Source organism: Entelurus aequoreus, linkage group LG13 (genome assembly GCF_033978785.1).
Source record: "Entelurus aequoreus isolate RoL-2023_Sb linkage group LG13, RoL_Eaeq_v1.1, whole genome shotgun sequence".
NCBI classification, from domain to species: domain Eukaryota; kingdom Metazoa; phylum Chordata; class Actinopteri; order Syngnathiformes; family Syngnathidae; genus Entelurus; species Entelurus aequoreus.
The window spans coordinates 27,728,134-27,744,653 of NC_084743.1; the positions used below are offsets into that span (position 1 = coordinate 27,728,134).

At 38.5% G+C, this 16,520-nt stretch overlaps 1 protein-coding gene across 1 annotated transcript in view; it reads right to left on the reverse strand.

Annotated features, from left to right (window-relative positions):
- LOC133663276 (low-density lipoprotein receptor-related protein 1B-like) overlaps positions 1-16,520 on the reverse strand; it is an 872,326-nt gene that overhangs the window by 157,251 nt on the left and 698,555 nt on the right. Inside the window, 2 exon segments of the mRNA XM_062067630.1 lie at positions 13,226-13,311; positions 13,414-13,597. Of these exon segments, the coding sequence (XP_061923614.1) occupies positions 13,226-13,311; positions 13,414-13,597 (270 nt within the window).

A 16,520-nucleotide genomic window follows, 5' to 3' on the forward strand; every position in this document is an offset into this window, starting at 1 on the left:
GTCCGAAATGTAGCGTTCTCCTGGCAACCTCCAAACCCAGACTGATCCATCAGATTGCCAGATGGAAAAGCGTGATTCATCACTCCAGAGAAGGCGTCTCCACTGCTCTACAGTCCAGTGGCGACGTGCTTTACACCACTGCATCCCACGCTTTGCATTGGACTTGGTGATGTATGGCTTGGATGCAGCTGCGCCGCCATGGAAACCCATTCCATGAAGCTCTCTGCATACTGTATGTGGGCTGATTGGAAGGTCACATGAAGTTTGGAGCTCTGTAGCAACTGACTGTGCAGAAAGTCTTTACACTATGCGCTTCAGCATTCGCTGACCCCTCTCTGTCAGTTTACGTGGCCTACCACTTGGTGGCTGACATGCTGTTGTTCCCAAACTCTTCACTTTTCTTATAATAAAGTTGACTTTGGAATACTTAGGAGCGAGGAAATTTCACGACTGGATTTGGTGCACAGGTAGCATCCTATGACAGTTCCACGCTGGAAATCACTGAGAACAGCCCATTCCTTCACAAATTTTTGTAGAAACAGTCCCCATGCCTAAGTGCTTGATTTTATACACCGGGCAAAGTGATTAGGGCACCTGATTCTCATCATTTGAATGGGTGGCCAAACACTTTTGGCAATATAGTGTATGTATTAATTTTGGTTGTGCTAACTGACTGATTTAATGTGATTCAAGGTGTTTTGATAAGTGTGTCCAGTAGATGGCGGTCATACGTAATAGATACGTGTGGACTGCAGGTTGACGCCTGTTCAATAAGTGACACAAGCAAGTACCGGTAAGCAAGCGACACCAAAACTTTCATGTTTCATTGTGAATATAGAACATTACACACAGCACTCAAAAATCTGTCAAACAATATTTTAGTAAGACTTTGGTAAGCTTCGACGCCGCACGGCTCGATGGATTGTCAGAGCATTACGGCTACTGTAGTCAGACGTACTGTGCTTCAACATACGGGTATTATTATTATAGAGTGTGTATAAGGTCCCCAAAAAGGCACCTATTAGGAGACATTATCAGGCGTTTTGCTTTGACCTACTATGCAAAACCAACTTTTTTTAGCTTTTGGTACCTGCTGTTGTGTATTTGGGATCTGCAGAAGTCCCGATTTGTAGTCAATAAGCTCATTCTTTTTATCTATCCTCTTGTGGGGCATTTATTCACTGATGTTGCCATTTGTAATACAAAGTAGAATAGAGTTTGAACTTAATCTGTCAGTAGTCTCGCCATGGAAGCGCTAAAATCTACAACAAAAGATGACGGGAAGAAGACAATGTCGAAGGAGAGCCACATAAATAAGACAGAAGCATCTGGAAGATGGTCTGTAAAGCATAATCTATGTAACATTTTGACCAAAGAACCACCATTACATGTTATGTAGACCACTAGGAAGTGTTTTAAATATAGAAACAAAATCTAATATGACCTATTTAATGTGCCTTATAATCCTGTGCGCCTTTTATATGAAAATAAAACCCGAATAGATTCGTTCATCGACAGTGCGCCTTATAATCCGGTGCGCCTTATAGTCCGAAAAACATGGCAATTAATTTGATTTGTTGTGTTAATAATGTGCATACATACATACATACATACATACATACATGCAGAGATTCATGCACACACAATTGACTGGATAGAAAAACAAACACTTTGGAACTTGTTATAAAACCCGCACAGCAAACACTGAAATGTATAAAACTTAGAAATTATTGATTTGTTCTCTAATGAAGTTTAAATAGCACACTACTCTATCATGCTCACAGGGCCCCACTGTCACTCAGCAAACACTAGCCGCCACCATGCTGTCTCACTCGGAGGCTGCCTGAAAAGGTGTCAGATAATCCGACAGGTGAAATGCGACATCTTCATCAGATCATCAACACCTTCACAGACAGGCGCCAAAGTGCCCCTCGGGAGCGTCGCTCCACTCCAAACATAATTTATAGAGAAGAAACCTACATAGAGCTTTTATCAGCACTCTCAGATCTAAAGTCACATTTTTAGTGTCCTTGTGAAAAGTATGGACACCTTCCAGCCTCCAAAACCATGTTTCTTGTGTACTATCATTGGAGTTCAGGACTATTTTTGTGCTTTTCCTGACCACATAATCTGGACCACGATTAATCAAGATGACAAGTCTATATCTGGTAATCACCTGGCCAAGCAAAAATCACAAATGATTTTATATTTTACAATACAGTACGTGGTCTGTTGATTAATGAAAATAGGGACCCTCTATTAGTTTTTCCCTAAATTTTTACACTTACTTTAGAAAAAAATAGATGGAGGACAAAACTACATATGGACAACTAAAGACGGATAAATGTATACATGCTGCTAAAAAAAAAAAAAAAAAAAACTGGGCTCATGCGTGCAGTGAAAATTATGTTCATAGAGTGTCCAGGAATTTACATGACACTATATGGCAGGGGTGGGCAATTAATTTTTACCGAGGGCCGCATGAGCAACCCGAGCACTGCTGGAGGGCCACATCGACAATATTTCAATTCAATTTTGCTCAATATTATTTTTGATATATACCGTAAGATAAAGAATAAGAATAATAATACAAATAATAATAATAATTAATAATAATAATACTTTCATTTAACCTAACTTAACTTTATACCAAAAGCATTGCTTTGAAAATCATTTGTACCCCTTTCAGAGATCACATTTAGGTCCCCTTAAACATCCTCATGTTGCACAATGAAATGTAAGCATAGGATGAAGTGTGCATTCCTGTAACTTTCTCTAGTAACAGCATTCCATGATTAATATAAATAAATTAACATTAATAATAAATGACAGTAAAATAAGCACACGTATGACTGAGGAGTCATAGTGTAACTTTGTGTGGTATTTGAGTTGTGGCACCAGTGGTTTAGTGCTTTGCGTGTTGGTGACAGATGACAAGTTGGTTTTGGCCTGGTTTGTACGGCAGAAAATTACTAGTTTTTCGAGATATGAGTGTTTTACTCATGTTTTTGGTGTGGTTATGGCCGAATATAAACAGTTTTGCTCAAGAAAGTGATCGATATAATTCCTGGCCTCGAAGCATCTCGATAGACGTTACAATAATTGAACAGTGTTGACGAACACCGTTAGGGCCGCTTGTTGTCACTGTCACTCAAAGTTGCATTGTAAAATTACTCAGAATAAATGTGTTTAGTTTGTTTAGAATTCAGATGGGATTTGATTAGGTGTGCGGCATATATTTGCTGTGCGCAGAGGACGCTTGAGCAGTGCGCAATTGCGCAGGCGCGCACCTTAGAGGGAACGTTGCGTGGCAGTCCATGTCTTGTTGAAAACACAGCATTCGTCATCAACTTTTCTCTTTTTAGCGTCTCGGGTGTAAACCGTGCATCACTTGTCGCTGTGCACCTTCACTCACAGGTTACACACGGACATACGCCCATAAATAACACTTTTCAAAATAAAAGCAGCACAGTTGTATTGCGCGCACGACATAAATGTTTTTTCAACTTTGTTTTGTAATTTGTGATTGCAGCTGTTCACATTCACTCACAATCACACACGCGCATACGTCCACACGGAAGTAATACAAATAACGCTTTTCAAAACAAAAGCAGCACCGTTGTATTGCACACTCGACATAGATACTTTTTTAAATGTATTTTGTAATTTATGATTGGCCTCACGCGGGCCGGACAGGGACGCACAAAGGGCCGGATGTGGCCCGCGGGCCGCAGAATGCCCAGGTCTGCTATATATGGCAACACTTGTCCATTGAAACGTATAAGCCAGGGGTATCAAACTCATTTTAGAATGGGGGCCACAAGTGGGCTGGACTGGTAAAATCACGGCACGATAACTTCAAAATAAAGTCAACTTCAGATTGTTTTCTTTGTTTAAAAATAGAAAAAGCACATTATGAAATTGTACAAATCATAATGTAGTTTTTATTTTTATTTTTTTACACTTACATGTTGCGGTTAATAGTATTCTATCTTTATTTGTTGTTATTTATATTTTCTGAATAAATTATGTGATAATGTTCATCAGTCAACTTTTTGGGGTTCATTTTCAATCTATCAAGATAAAAAAAAAAATCTAAATCAAATTACTGTACGTGATTTACGTAGTTTGATCATTTTCCTCGACTGATGTACATCATGTGGTTTGTTTTGTACATATGTAGCATCATCTACAAAGATACAAAGAATTGCTATTGCGACATCCAGTGGACACATTTAAAACAGCTCTTTTAAATCCTAATGAGGAAGTAAGGAATAATGACTTTGAGCACGTTTTGTAATGCACAGCTTTTCGAAGCGCGGTTTGAAGTATGAAGTATCAGCCCTTATGTCATCCAGCAGCTATACCATTATAAAATTATGTTGCTGAATATTCAATACGTTTGATATTTTCATTAGTGCATGATACTGATAAAACACGTTGCCAATTAAACCTATCCCCAGGTGCATGTCTTTGGAGGTGGGAGGAAGCCGGAGTACCCGGAGGGAACCCACGCAGTCACGGGGAGAACATGCTAACTCCACGCAGAAAGACCCCGAGCCTGGGGATAGAACCCAGAACCTTGTTAAAGTTAAAGTTAAAGTACCACTGATAGTCACACACACACTAGGTGTGGTGAAATTACCTTCTGCGTTTGACCCATTCCCTTGTTCCACCCCCTGGGAGGTGAGGGGAGCAGTGAGCGGCAGCAGTGGCCACGCTCGGGAATCATTTTGGTGATTTAACCCCCAATTCCAACCCTTGATGCTGAGTGAGTAATGGGTCCCATTTTTATAGTCTTTGGTATGACTCTGCCGGGGTTTGAACTCGTGACCTACCAATCTCAGGGCGGACACTAATCACAAGGCCACTGAGCAGGCTGTTGGTTGTGAGGCACCAACACTAACCCCTGATCCCCCGTTCTGCTCTACAAATACTATGTGTAGTACAATATAGTACAAGAACAAACACATTCCGACAATAAACAACATTGTCAATAATGGTTCAAACAAGCCCTCAATATTTTATAGATGAAGTACTGTAGATGTGTTGTGGCTTGTGCAGCCCTTTGAGACACTCGTGATTTAGGGCTATATAAATAAACTTTGATTGATTGATTGATTGACTTTGTAAGTAATGGACAAAACCTGGAGGAAGACAATCTCTGAACTCTTGTCATTTGAGCACTGGAATAATAGTACAGACATACATCCAAAAGTTCACTGGAAATAATTAATATGAACAAATACAAATCTAAGATATGTAGCGACTGTAAATAAGCCATAAATGTACAACAGTATTTTGTTCCTTTTCTGTGAAAAAAAGTTAAACACATGAGTAAATGTCGACATTTACTAATGATTTAATGTCAACAAGAGGTAATAATACATAATAATGGATTTTTATTTTTATAGCACTTTTCTACACACTCAAATTGCTTTAAAGTGAGAACTGAAAACCTATCATTCATTCACTCCATAGTCACACCATACTATGGTGGTAAGCTACATTTGTAGCCACAGCTGCCCTTGGGTAGACTGACGGAAACGTGGCTGCCAAATTGCGCGTACTTCCACCATCAAACACTTCATTCACAGTCATACACCAGTGTGAGCAGCACTGGGATCTAGGTGGGCAAAATAAAGCCCAAGGACACAAAGGACACAAAGGACACAAGGACACCACACTAAGGTGAAAGGATTACTCATAATGGTTGCGGAATGGAGAGTTAGGATACAATAAACTCAGCTTTTTCCCTACTTCTGTTTAGGCTTGTTGTGCAAGTCTAACATTTTTTTTCAGCATGTTCAAAATAAACATAATCATTATTGGTACTGTAATTACTGCACTTTGGCGGGAACAAACAACAAACCTGGGGTTACCTAACCAAACCCTGCAGTGGCAAACTGAACAAGACTTCCCTCTATTGTTTACATATCCACCATACCTGTGCATAGGGCTGGGCGGTTTACCAGTATTATAGTTAATACCGGTATATTTTAGAAAGAGATGTATATTTTGAGACAATACCGCCATACCGGTATTTTTTTATGTGTCTTTGTCTCAGCGCCTCTTTGGTGTGTTTATGTAGCTCGTGTTCTCTGACGCACAATGACCCAATACAACAAACGTTTTACAAGAACATGAAGGCTACGGGGCAAACTTCTCGACTCCCGACTGATTCAATGCTTTGGTTGATGAGTGATTACAGCTTTATTTACACATACACCAACTCGCTTTAGAACCTATACCTCTCCTTGTAGCGACTTTATCACCAATGGCTGGCTGAAGAGTAGTTTCAAACTGAAAAGCCAGCGGCCTTCACCGAAGTGAGCGAGTTGAAGCTTCACCTATCCCCGCGTACAAGCATTAGGCTATAAATCTAACGTTAATGAACAAAATAAATGAAAACTGCTTTGACATAATAACGGCTAGGTAATTACTTAATAAGAATAAACAACATGTTACGTTACTACTTATAACAAAAATAATCTTATACTCTCAACACTGGTTATCCAGCCATTAAACACTCAGGCAACCTGAAGCACTTTTCCCGTTTTGTTTTAAAAAACACCATTATATATACTCTAATGGAAACTTTTCAGCACAGAATAAATTACTGTTTTAACAGAAACCAAAATGTGGCAAAATGATAATAACCTGGCTAAAGGAACAAAACATTTGTCACACAAAAAAAGACATTAAAGGGAATTTTGCCTATCGTTCCCAATTATTATGAAAGACATGACGACGAATGCATTTTTTTTAATGCATTCTAACTTTTAAATGAATAAAAAATTTAATAAATAGAATACATAAATGAATAAATACACATAATAAAAGTCCGCTTACAATGGAGCGAATGTGAGGTCCTCTATTCCGCCCATAAAACCCAATTATTAACCATCCAAAAAGCACCAACAGTACTTCATTTACATTTTGGGACTTGAATATTAACCAAGTATTAGTGATATTGTTATTATAAGCGCTATTGCAGACAAACCAGTGATCACCAGTTTATGCTGCTTTGTTTACATCATCGAGTGGTCAGCTATTTCCTCGCTTCCCTGCTTGTGGAAGTTTAATGTAGATCATAAACCATGCCTCTCACCTGGGTAGAAGGAGGCTCAGGACATATTCCGACAAGCTGGTACCAATTTATACCCGGAAATGGCGAGAAAGACACAAAAACCTCCATCTCCCTTTTCTTTGTGAGGACTAGAATTCATTATTCATCTATATGGGAATATATTAACATCCTAGCAGTCGGCATCCTAACGACAGCAGACATAGTACAGTAAGTAATATTGTATTATGTTTGTTGGTTCTCATAAAGTATGCAGTGAGTAATAATCATTGATGTTAAAAAAAGCCAATATCATGAAGCGTTTTTTAAATTAATGCGCCGCGTAAGCTTAAAATTATCAAAATACGTAAATATTACATATTATTATACATGCGCCTGTTACTACATTAAATATATACTTAAATCATGTATGTAAAACCTCAATGGAGGTGTTTGGACAATTTTTTTAAGGGCTTTATAGGCAGAATTGTGTGGCTCTCTAAGGCTCCATTGTAAGCTGACTTTTGGTCACATTTATTTAATATTTAAAATATATTTAAAAAAAATCATCTGTCGTCATGTCTTTCATAATGATTGTGAACAATAGGGAAAATTCCCAAAAAATTGCACTTCCCCTTGAACAAACTCCATCTTTACATGAAATTATTTAAAAAAAGGAACATATTTAAAGTAAACATATTTTCCTGACTGTGGAATAGAGTCAAACAAAATTAAATCCCACCCCAATTTCTACATTTTAAGTTCTTATATAGGTAATAATGTTAATGTAACTGAAAGTGTACATATGGAACCAAATGTGTTGACACTTTTATGAAACATTTGAAGACTTCTCTTTTCAGGAAAGCTTTTAGTTAATGCACCCTTTAACTATCATTTTCAATCCACTTTTTATCCTTTTTATGGTGTTGTCCCTGTTGTTTTAGTTGAATTGCTGTTTTGATTTACTTACACTACCGTTCAAAAGTTTGCGGTCACATTGAAATGTCCTTATTTTTTAAGGAAAAGCACTGTGCTTTTCAATGAAGATAACTTTAAACTAGTCTTAACTTTAAAGAAATACACTCTATACATTGCTAATGTGGTAAATGACTATTCTAGCTGCAAATGTCTGGTTTTTGGTGCAATATCTACATAGGTGTATAGAGGCCCATTTCCAGAAACTATCACTCCAGTGTTCTAATGGTACAATGTGTTTGCTCATTGGCTCAGAAGGCTAATTGATGATTAGAAAACCCTTGTGCAATCATGTTCACACATCTGAAAACAGTTTAGCTCGTTACAGAAGCTACAAAACTGACCTTCCTTTGAGCAGATTGAGTTTCTGGAGCATCACATTTGTGGGGTCAATTAAACGCTCAAAGTGGCCAGAAAAAGAGAACTTTCATCTGAAACTCGACAGTCTATTCTTGTTCTTAGAAATTAAGGCTATTCCACAAAATTGTTTGGGTGACCCCAAACTTTTGAACGGTAGTGTATGTTTAGTACAGCGCTTTGTGATTTTATCCGTGAAAAGTGCTTTATAAATAAAATGTACTTACTTACTAATATACGATAAGGGTCCATTACTATTAACTAACTGTCATTTAGCAGGGGACACCCTCCAACTCCCTCTGGGGTCCCCACACCCCACTCTATGTATTTAGTTAAATGTGTCTTTTCTTTGCCCCCTCCCACCCCATAATGTTAATCCTTGTCTCTGCCTACAGTAAATATGATTAACATTATGGGATGGGAGGGGGCAAAGATACTAGATCATTTCCTGTATTTTGTTCGTCCCCTGCCCTGGATTAGCAGTCCATTTATCTATTTTATTTTCTCTTTCTCTTCTTTTAAGTTAAAGTTAAAGTACCACTGATAGTCACACACACACTAGGTGTGGTGCATTTGACCCATTCCCTTGTTCCACCCCCTGGGAAGTGAGGGGAGCAGTGAGCAGCAGCGGTGGCCGGGCTCGGGAATCATTTCGGTGATTTAACCCCCAATTCCAACCCTTGATGCTGAGTGCTAAGCAGGGAGGTAATGGGTCCCATTTTTATAGTCTTTGGTATGACTCGGCCGGGGTTTGAACTCACGACCTACTGATCTCAGGGCGGACACTTTGTAGCTAAGTTATCCACTACATGGGTCTAAAAAGAGCCAAGCTACGGAAATCGCCACTCGTTGAAAAAGTAGCAAAACTTCTCCCAATCTAATGGGAAATGTAGTTAAGCTACGTAGCTTCGCTACTTGTAGCAATCTACTGCCCAACACTGCCAATATGTTAGATGGCAGAAGTGTACATTACAGGGCTAGGAGTTGGACCAACATATTATAAGTTACTAGTTCAACTTACCAGCTCATTTAGTAGTACCATTACCGAGCTGGTAAGTCAAAACACTTGTATCTCAAATGAGTGTCCCAAATGAAATACAATTCATCCAAATGTTTATATTTTTTGAGCCTGATGTTTTTGGGCTGGTTTTACTGGGTTCACTGGGGCGTTTGCGACACAATTTAGAGGAAAGGAGGCTTGCAACTCAAATTCATGCTCGCAACTTAAAGCATAACAAACAAACAAAAGACAGCTCGTAATTTAAAATACTTGAAAGTTGGGGTACTCATAAATTGAGGTACAACAGTACTCAGATTTTACTGCAAGTATGCATTAATTTCAGGTTGTCCTTTGTGTGTTGCCTTAGTTGGGAAGTAGTCTTTGCCATTGAGTTGAATGTGCCAGCCTTGACTTTTGTTGAGACAGAGAGATTGTTTATCCTGAAAGTACTGTACTTATTACACAACAGCTGATTGATTGTAACAAGTGTCATAGTTGTAGTTTTGTTTACCAAATTTGGAAGGGTTGATATCGCCGTGTAAATTCACTAATTTGAATTAATCGCATGCACTGTATATGGCATGTCCAATGTAAATTAGCATCAAGCTGGCATATTTTGAAAACTGAAGACTTACTTTTGAGCGCTTTTATCAGGTAAAGGCATGCTTGCTCTGTTGTCATTGAAAATGTAAACATTGCAGCTACGAATACGCTTGAGTCGGAACCAAGTCTATCACCGGACGTGACTTCAAGTGCAACGAAGGTTATAACATATGGTACCGTTTGATTTTACGTAAATTGGTACTCGGTTGTGCCAATGGAATCTGGTCCGTCCCTATAAACGTAACAAATTCCATACCCCTCCATACATACCACCCATCTTTTCCCCTTTAGTTCCTATTCATGCAAACAGACAGGGATTAAAACGATTTGTCGCTGAGAAGAAATGCAGACAGAAGAGTACCGGACCTCAAGAGGTTAATGTGATTGTGAGAGATGACAGTTGTGCATTAACTGGTACTCTATCACGCACAAACATTTATGGTACATATGTCATATTCAAGCGTGATGAAACGTGTACGAACAATTTTAGGAGGTTTTCGACGGACCCTACAATGCCATGTTATTCTTACATGCCTATCAGTATGGCCAATTTTCTCTGACTATATGATAAATCTGGGAAAGTGTGACAGACTGTGGACATTTCAACTGACAGCAGCTCATTCAGACTGATAATATGCTCTTTGCACATCTCCTTTGTATAAGTTAAAAACGTATTTAAACATGTTTACTTCCTGCACACAATTTCAAAAAAACTTACAAAGGTTTTGTAATTCCTCACTGTGGATCAATATGTACAATTTATTGTCAATCATGCACTTTTTTCGGTACATATTCGACGATAGAACACTGACTGCCTTTTGAAAATGCTGTACATTTTTTTTTTTTTGTCTATGATACTACATTTTGACTTTTGACATTATTAACAGAATTTTGTAATACTGACTATAAGTCGCAGGACCAGCCTAACAATAAAAAGTGCAAGTTATAGGCCGGAAAATACGGTACATATTTCAATACTTACTGTTAGGGCTATCCTCAACTCTAAAATATATAAGTGAATATTCCAAGGTCATTTAAAAGGTACTTATGAAAGTGATACACATTTTTATTAAAGTGAACAAAACAAACAACTTTTTAAAAACAATGGCTAAATCACAGTCCATTGAGGACTTCCGCTCTGGCTTGCAGCGCCAAGAAGACACCATCCATCCATTTTCTACCGCTTGTCCCTTTTGGGGGCGGGGGGGTGCTGGAGCCTATCTCAGGTGCATCGGGCGGTAGGCGGGGTACACCCTGGACAAGACGGAGGGAACCCACGCAGTCACGGGGAGAACATGTGAACTCCACACAGAAAGATCCCAAGCCCAGGATCGAACCATTATCGCTAATAGCCATGATGCAAAATGTCTAGAAAATAACAAGCAAATGCACTGAATTGGTGTGTTATAGTTTGTGCTATGGTGCCATAGTTTTGACGAGATCAGTGCTGCATTGCCCTTCTGTTTCGACTGAGCCTTCAACCGAAAGTACAATTGTCGTTTTTAGCCGTCCAAAGCGTTTCTACTCGCATGGATTCTTCATTCATCACTCCAAGCAACGTTTGTAGGTTTTACAATATAACTAAAACAATTCATACTTGACTAAATAGAGGGGGTCAAAGCATACTTGCCAACCCTCCCGATTTTCCCGGGTGACTCCTGAATTTCAGTGCCCCTCCCGAAAATCTCCCGGGGCAACCATTCTCCCGAATTTCTCCCGCTTTATTTAATATTAGAGGCGTGCCTTAAAAGGTACTGCCATTAGCGTCCTCTCTCACCTGAAAAGGAGACTATTATATATGTCTCCATTATCCATAAGTTTATCTATAACCCATAAAGTAGGCAGGCACGGAGCTATTTATCAGTGTGTGTTTATTCCAGCCGGCACGTTAATACACTGACACACAACATCTGGATTCCCATCATGCATTGCTTCAAAACTACAGCAAGTAGTAATGTCCAAAAACATAACAGAGACGAAGCAGAAGAACAACGAAGAGACATGGTGACGACAAGTAAGAAGAAGTACGCTTGCAAGTTCCAAAATGATTGGAAAAAATCATTTCAGTTCATCCAGGACAGCTCGAAGGGGAAGGGGTATGCTACCTGCAAATTTTGTAGATCGACTTCTCCATTGAACACGCTACTTAAAACCATGTTGATTATAAATTACACCGTCAGGACTTACTAAAATTTACAAAACAACCACAAACCTCAATAAACAGTTTGCTATGATGCCTGCCGACAGGGACGTACAACAAGGCTCGTTAATTCCTGCAATCATAATAAACCGCCACTTTCCTGTTTCCTCTTCAATTTCCGCTTCTATCTTTCAGGGGTGTTTAAAGGATGAATATATTTATATTATAGTATATTATATTATTCATATAGCTAACATGTCTTTATAGTTGTGTGACAGAAATGTGAGGTGCCATCTGTTTGAACACACTCTAATTGTCTTCCTCCCGATGTAATTTCACAAATAAATGGTGAATGGTAAATGGGTTATACTTGTATAGCGCTTTTCCACCTTCAAGGTACTCAAAGCGCTTTGACACTATTTCCACATTCACCCATTCACACACACATTCACACACTGATGGCGGGAGCTGCCATGCAAGGCCCTAACCACGACCCATCAGGAGCAAGGGTGAAGTGTCTTGCTCAAGGACACAACGGACGTGACGAGGTTGATAGAAGGTGGGGATCGAACCAGGAACCCTCAGGTTGCTGGCACGGCCACTCGCCCAACAGCGCCACGCCGTCCCCACAACATACACAGTAGATTGAAATACAACAAAAAATGGATGAATTAAAAAGTGTTTCTTGTGAAAAATAATGGCAAATGTACATTATTTTTTCGGTAACACTTTAGTATGGAGAACACATATTCACCATTAATTAGTTGCTTATTAACATGCAAATTAGTAACATATTTGCTCTTAATTAGTCATTACTAAGTACTTATTAATGCCTTATTCTGCATGGCCTTACTATACAACCAGTAAGCCATTAACTAAGAGTCTTCCCTCAATAACCTCAGAATTACTGCTTATTAGTAACCCTAACCCTTATATGTTCCCCTAGTGTCCAAATAACTCTAAATTAAGTCTTTGTTACTTAAATAAGCAACTAATTAATGGTGAATATGTTCCCCATACTAAAGTGTTACCATTTTTTCTATAATACTAAAATTCAGTGGCGTACAGAGGCAAGGTCCCTCACCTGTTTCAGGATTGTATAATTGGAACCGTCGACACTCAGCTTACGAATCTCGTGGTGGTCGGCCATGATAAGAAAAGGCTCTTCAGCTGAAAACAGAGAACACAGAACATTGATGTACTTGAGTTCTGAATAATGTATTAGCGCAAACAATAAGATAGAAAAATGAACAAACAAATAATCTGGCCAACCTGATGCAGCCTTGCAAACATGAGGGTTGCGTTCTAAGGCGTCGTAGCCGTCCACACACAGGCATTTGTAGGAGCCATAGGTGTTGATGCAGCGCTGGCTACAGGGGAGGGTAGTGGAGCATTCGTCAACGTCAACACACGTCCTCCCATCATCCTTCAAGTGGAAACCGGGCCAACATTTACACTGAGGGCAGACATACAAATTGGAACAAAAAGGATTACTGTCATGATCAGCCATTTAGATATAGAAAGGTGAGACATCCTCAGATAAATACACACTTAACATTGTGACTGAAATTAAAAGAAAAATGTGCATTCACTCAAGTGCTCAAGCACTTGCCCTTTATCATGAAAACAGTGCGCTCTCTGCTGAAGAAAAACTTTTTTTCCCCCCATTAATTTAAGAATATAAATGACTCATCCATCAAAAGTTCCTCAACATAATAACATAAATAAGTAATTTGATATATGCCAGGTATATATATTTAGTGTGTTTTTGTGATGAAATCTTTCCCGACCTGAGGACCAAACAAACCCCCCATCGATCCTTCACCAGGAAGATGTACCTTGTTGTAAAACAGGGGTGTCAAAATAATTTTAGATCGGGGGCCACATGGAGAAAAATCTACTCCAAAGTGGGCCATTCAAACACGACGATTGTTGCACATCTGTGTGATTTCGATAACATTTTAAATTCTTCTTAACACTTCGGTTCTTTATTGATTCTTATTTGTGGAAAAAAAGAGAACAAACAGGTCGATTAGCATCGACTTTTGAAAAGGCAGACAGACCCCGGAAATTTTTATTTTTTTCAAATTAACTATTAAATAATAATAACAATGGTACATTACTGTTCTGTTGAAATTAAATTAACTAAATACAAAATGAATTATTATGTTGCAATTACACAATAATTTATAGTAAAACATTTTTGAAATAGGAATTAAAATTATCTTCGTTTTTTTTTAAATATCGGAGCTCAGCACCCAAAAAATACTAACTTAAGCAAGTCAGGTGTTATTGAACTGTACAATTCTGCAACTATCAACTATGAAAATTAACCATTATTTTGCAGAAAAATAACGATCTGCTTTTTTCAGTAAGGACTTATGGTGTATGTATGTGTACATATATATATATATATATATATATATATATATATATATACACAATTACATACCTACACCCATCCAACATACATACATACATACATACATACATACATACATACATAAACACACACACACACACACATATATAAACCAACAAATCCATACACAGGCCAGCGGGGCAGCGATCCCGCCCCGGAACAAATTTTATTTCAATAGCATTGTCAACATTATTTAATGTGGAAAATTTCAGTTCTCAAAATTCAAACACAAGAAATTCAGTGTCAAAAAAAGCTTTCCTTGTAAAGACACATATTAACCTTCATCTATGCACAACATTAATAAATATTTGCTGTTTGCAAATTCTTCAGTACAATATTACGATTTCCTCCCTTTATGAGGTATCAACTTTGCATGTGTTGCAAGTTTCCTTGTCATCCTCTCTGCGAAATGAACGCTAGAGTGTTTGTGGTTAGCGCAGCGTGCTGCTTGGGCTACAGGAAAGGTGACGTCATTAGCACCCATATAAATCAATAAGGAATCGAAATAATCGGAATAAGTTTAGAGGCTGATGAATGGGTCACCACCGTAGTATCTTGAATGAGAACCTCCTGGCTTCAGCCAGAACATTGAAGAGGGGTCGTGGATGGATTTCCCAGCATGTCAATGACCCCAAATGAACATTCAAGGCAAGAAGTGGCTGAAGAAAAACCCTGGGCCCCATTCAGCAATAAGTTCCTAACTTTTCCTCTTATCCTTCTTCCTAAGTGATTTCCTAAGAGGAGTCCATTCAAATTCATGACGTGTTCTTAAACGGCCCAATTGTTCCCACCTGCTGTTCTTAAGTTGCTGAATGCCAAATGGTTAGCGCGTGCGTGTCTATCATAATTTGCATATAAACACGCCCTTATTTCCCCAATATGTATATATATATAAACACCCTTAATTCTGTTATTTGCATAGGTAAACACCCTTAATTCCCCATATGAGGGCACAATTACGGCGGAAAAGCCGAAAATCAGACACACGGAGAAAACACAAACAGATTACAGAACACGCACACAGTGTTTTGAAAAGTCTATATATTGCTCATTTTGCTATATGTCTGTCTGTCTTATCCATCTATCTATCTATCTATCTATCTATCTATCTATCTATCTATCTATCTATCTATCTATCTATCTATCTATCTATCTATCTATCTATCTATCTATCTATCTATCTATCTATCTATCTATCTATGATATTAATTCAACATTAGACAATAAAAGTAAGGGAACATGTCACACTTAAGAACAAATAGGCCACCCTAAGAGTGCTCTGGAGCACTCATAGATGTTGTTCTTACCTACGAACAAATCCCAGCTAAGAAAACATTGGTGAATACAAAAATCTCCTTAAAAACTTTGTAAGTTTGATTGATTGATTGAAATTTATATTAGTAGATTGCACAGTTCAGTACATATTCCGTACCATTGACCACTAAATGGTAACACCCGAATAAGTTTTTCCAACTTGTTTAAGTCGGGGTCCATGTAAATCAATTCATGGTAAGTGGGCCTAAGAACAACATTTGTTCTTAAGAACGGTTGCTGAATGGGGCCCACTGAGATCTTGGAGTGGCCTAGCCAGTCTACCAGGCCATATTGGCTCAAATATATGTATATTCGTCTTACTTTTATTTGAATTTTTTAAAATGTTTGCATGATGTTGCTGTAAACAACAAACTTCCATGAATTTGGCTGTGACTGGAATCATTGAGATTTAAATTCTTATCAGCTGCTGTAAATTGACACCAAGTCTTCTCCTTCCAAAGTTTTAACCTGTGGTCTAGCTGCAGAGACCCCCCATGTTTCAGATGAAGGTGTGTATTGATGTCCCTTTTTGACCCTGTCACCACAGGAAGGAGGAAGTTTATTGCGCCTTCAGCCTCTTTTCCAGAAACAGCAAGAAGCCAAATCCAGGGATGAAGGCATAAACATTTGCAGTCTGACAACA